Here is a 4,737-nt window from a genome sequence, read left to right as displayed (position 1 = left end):
ATCACTTACTATTGATGTCATCATCTGCTATAGGCGCAGTTTTAGAGCAACCTGTCAACAGCCGAAGCCAGCCATTAGCCTTCTTCTCGCGCTAGCTGAAATGTGTGCTGAAATGAGATATAGTGTGTTTGGTAAAGAACTCTTAGCAATTTACCTGGCGGTGAACCTTTTCTCATATCTTCTCGAAGGTAGAGATTTCACGATTTTCACCGACCACAAACCGCTCTCTTTGCTAAAACGGACCGGTACTCGCCCAGAGAAACAAGACACTTGGACTACATATCACAGTTCATAAGTGACATTCGCCACATAGCTGGCACTGACGACATCCCCGCCGACGCCTTATCTCGCCTGCCTATCGGCGCATTGTCGTCTCCTGCTTCGATTGATTTGGTTGCTATGACTACTGACCAACCCTCCTTGGACTCCCTGGACGTCTTTTCACCACAGTTTTCCTGCTGCAAGTTTGAAACCTGCCTCTGCCTTTTTCAAAAGGAACCATTCTATGCGATGTTTCTACCGGTTACCACGACTTACTCTTTTCTCTCTCTCTCTCTCTCTCTCTCTCTCTCTCTCTCTCTCTCTCTTTCTCTCTCTCTCTCTCTTACTCTTTTTATTTGTTTCAATCATTTGACTGCGGCCATGCTGGAGCACCGCCTTTAATCGAGCAACCCGACCCCGGCACTTATTCTTTGTAAGCCCAGTACTTATTCTATCGGTCTGTTTTGCCGAACCGCTAAGTGATGGGGACATAAACACACCAGCATCGGTTGTCAAGCAATGCCAGAGGGACAAACACAGACACACAAACACACACACATACATATGTATATATACATATATACGACGGGCTTCTTTCAGTTTCCGTCTACCAAATCCACTCACAAGGCTTTGGTCGGCCCGAGGCTATAGTAGAAGACATTTGCCCAAGGTGCCACGCAATGGGACTGAACCCGGAACCATGTAGTTGGTAAACAAGCTACTTACCACACAGCCACTCCTAATTTTTTGTCAATTTCAATTGTTCATACAACTGTTTTTGCCATGGTTCGTTCTTCTGTACCCTCCTAGTGCACACTCCGCCTACACTATTATTAATCGATTGCTTCCGGTCTAAGAGCGGTCTTCTGTAGGCGCAGTTGCCCCCACCCCCCTGACAGTGGGTTAAACAAATTGAACATATAGAGGGCCTTACGGAACATTAAGGTTCAAATACTCATCTCTTTCTCTTTTTGTACTGGGACGCGAGCTGTGAAGACGCAACCTGACTGGCTTTCTCTCATACCACACGCCAGCTTGCAGATAGGAGCATGTCACAGAAGACCATGGCCTCTACGCACCAATCATTCCGTTGTGTATATACGTTCGGCCACAATAAACGTATTTAAAGTTACTACCTTGTTTATTTTTCATCCGGTTCTACCACCAAATGAGATTACAACCTTTTGAGTGAGTCACATTAGGTGACTCAACAACAACCTATCCATGTATGTATGTATGTATGTATGTATGTATGTATGTATGTATGTATGTATGTATGTATTGGATATTGAAACGAAGGGTTTACACGTGGTAGCTCACTGGGTAAAGCACGGTCACTTTAACGGTGATTGTTATGTACATGGCAAATGAAAGACGGATATTGTCGTGATTAATAATAAATACTCGTATATTCCATCTACGGTCTTTCATTTGCCATATGTGTGTGTTTGTGTGTGTGTGTAGGCATACCTCACCCTACGTCGTTAATTGGTTCCAGGAGACAGAACTCAATCGAAAAACGACTTAAGTCGAATTAACTTGCCTCCAGGCTAAACCGATAATAACCATCCTCAGTTTTGTACTTTATTTACGAATGCATTGTCAATAATACATGGTTAATAGAAACCTATTTTAAGCGTGCAAACAAATAATTGTTATTTTTTAATACAGAGCAGTAAAAATTAAAAAAGTAATCTAAATTTACAAATACAATTTGGCGGTGTTTACTGTATATCACGAACGCTTTATTTAAGAATGCGGTTTGCAATAAGACATGGTAAAATAAAAACCTTTTTTAAGCTTAAAAAACAAATTCAGTAATTCAGAGATTTATTATTGTTATCATTATTTTGCAGCAGTAAAAAAAAAAAACTAAAAAATGTTTAATTTATCAATACGTACATACAATTTGGTGGCTTACATCGCGGATGTTGATGGCTGTGGATCGTCAAGATCAACAGCTGAGTCTTGCTGTTCTTGTTCGATGCGCTTAAAAGATCGACTGAGAGTTCTTTGAACTGTCTTCTTTTCCTCAAGGGTTACATTATAAGGAGCAAAAGCTTCGTGACAAGCCTCCATAATCTTAGAAAAGCGTTGAGCATTTGTTTCCATATCCTCGAATATAGAAACACCTTTTTCGATATATGCAAATGCTTGCTGAATTTGCTTACTGGTAAAGTGACGTGGCTCAGGTTCGACTTCCTCTTCTTTTTTTATTTTGCTGCTCGTGAAGCTCTCTCAAATCATCGTTCGTCAGGGGCTGCTTGGCTTTTTCAAATAAATCTGTGAAATCCTCCTCCAAATCCATTTCCAGTTCTTTGCTCGTAATCACCAACGTTTTGTTGATGGCAACATTATCAAACCCCTGAAAATCATTCACGAATTGCGGGCAAAGCTTCTTCCATACACCATTCATAGCCGTGTTCTGTACATCATTCCATGCCACTGCTATGTTCTGTACAGCTTTGTAGATATCGTATCTCTTCCAAAAGTCACGAAGTGTGATGGACTCATCAAAATCAGTTGCGACAATTGCTTGCCGCAGCGTACGTTTCATATAGTAACACTTGAAGACAGCAATTATTCCCTGATCCATTGACTGCAGAAGAGATGTGGCGTTCGGAGGGAAGTATACGATAGTAACATTGGGGTCAAAATTTACGGTGTTTTGCGAGTGCTCAGGAGCATTATCGAAGATAAGTAAAACCTTAAAAGGAATTCCCCTCTCCTTACTATACTTCTCTGCTGATGGGATAAAATGATTGAAGAACCAATATTCAAAAACAACAGTAACCCAGGCTTTTGAATTAGCCATCCATATAACAGGGAGAGATGCTTTGGGTATGTTCTTCAGGGCACGGGGGTTGTGTACATGATACACAAGCAATGGCTTTAACTTAAAATCTCCTGCACAATTACCTCCCAACATAATGGTCACACGTTTTTTTGAGACCTTGTAGCCTGGAATAGTTTTCTCCTCTTTGGAAATGAATGTTTGGCATTTTTTTCCAATACAATCCAGTTTCGTCTATGTTAAAAATTTGTTCGAGAAGAAAACCGTTTTCTTCGATGATTTTCTTTAATGCATTAAAAAATTCCGCTGCTGCTTGTTCGTCAGCTGATGCACTTCACCTTGCTTCTTAATGGAGTGATCACTTCTTCGCTCCTTAAATCTCATGAATCATCCTTGACTTGCCTTGAACTCTACATCTTTTTTCACCTGGATATTGTTTTCTTCAGGTCCTCAAACAAAAACAACGCTTTCTCTTGAATGATTTCTTGACTAATAGTAGCACGCTGACGATTCAACCTAACAATCCAAAGAGAAAGAAGACTTTCTATTTCTTCATAGATTTTGCCTCTTTTCTTATTGATGACAGTGTTCTTCATCCTTGGGGCTTCAGATTTGATATGTGCTAAATCTTGTATTTATTATGTACAATCGTTGATACAGTTGTCCGACTCATCCCAAAAGATCGTGCAATTGCTACCACTTTTTCACCTTTTTCATGGCATTTTATCACAGCCAGTTTATCTTCCAGCGTTATAGCATGACGCTTAGCACTTACACTATGACTTTTTGTAGGAGTCATAGAGGCAAAAAATAAAGTCACAAATGAATGAGAATGAGAAAGTAGCCGATAAACAGACGTAAACAAATCTCAATTCAAAACAATCGCGGGATTCACAAGTGACAACGACGCCTAACGGTAGATATTGGAACTACAGTGCAATATGAGCTCCGAAAAACCGATAAATAAGACAACACAACTGATTTCATGATTACGTTCACTAAGCTACACTACTTTATGGTGTGTATCTTAACATTTACTTTACGTATATTAATATGATTTTATATGCTTTTATTCTTATTTATTTCTAGTAACATGATTTTATGTGCTTTTAACGGTTTTCTAGTGATTTTACGATTCCATTATTTGTGGTGGAGAGACGTAAAGTCGAGTAAAATGACTTAACTTGATTTTTATCTTTCCTAATTATTATTTTTGAAAACCGACGTATAATCGCAAACGACTTAAATCGAAACGACTTAAGTCGAAGTATGTCTGTATATATATATATATATATATATATATATATATATATATATATTATATATATATATATAAGAAGGGCTTCTTTCAGCTTCTGTCTATCAAATCCACTCACAAGTATTGTTTGGTCCTAGCAAGCTTCTTACCACACAACCATGCCTGCACCTATATATATACACACATTATTTTTATTTGATCGTCACTTTAGTTTTATTATCGTTTATATTACTTCCCAGAGTTCTCGGTCTTACCTGCTCTGGTTGATGCAAATTATAAGCTTTGGCACCTGAATGTTAACTTATCGTGGAAGACACTCAACACCCAAGCACCAATCTCAAAATCCTAGCTGTCCCTAATAGAGCAGACTTTAGAGCCTGCTCTGTCCTCGTGACAATTCCAGTTTCTCCGTCATATTTCTAGA

At 39.1% G+C, this 4,737-nt stretch overlaps 1 protein-coding gene across 1 annotated transcript; it reads right to left on the bottom strand.

The window, feature by feature from the left end:
* Nucleotides 1-2,178: 2,178 nt before the first annotated feature.
* Nucleotides 2,179-3,190, bottom strand: LOC115216166 (tigger transposable element-derived protein 1-like). Its single transcript, XM_029785364.1, has 2 exons — nt 2,594-3,190; nt 2,179-2,376 (listed from the first exon to the last, which is right to left on the bottom strand). The coding sequence occupies exons 1-2, from the start codon at nt 3,188-3,190 to the stop codon at nt 2,179-2,181; spliced, it is 795 nt and encodes a 264-aa protein (XP_029641224.1).
* Nucleotides 3,191-4,737: the final 1,547 nt, after the last annotated feature.

The sequence above is a fragment of the Octopus sinensis genome, linkage group LG10 (genome assembly GCF_006345805.1).
Source record: "Octopus sinensis linkage group LG10, ASM634580v1, whole genome shotgun sequence".
NCBI classification, from domain to species: Eukaryota; Metazoa; Mollusca; class Cephalopoda; order Octopoda; family Octopodidae; genus Octopus; species Octopus sinensis.
This window is presented reverse-complemented; position numbering and strand designations above follow the sequence as displayed.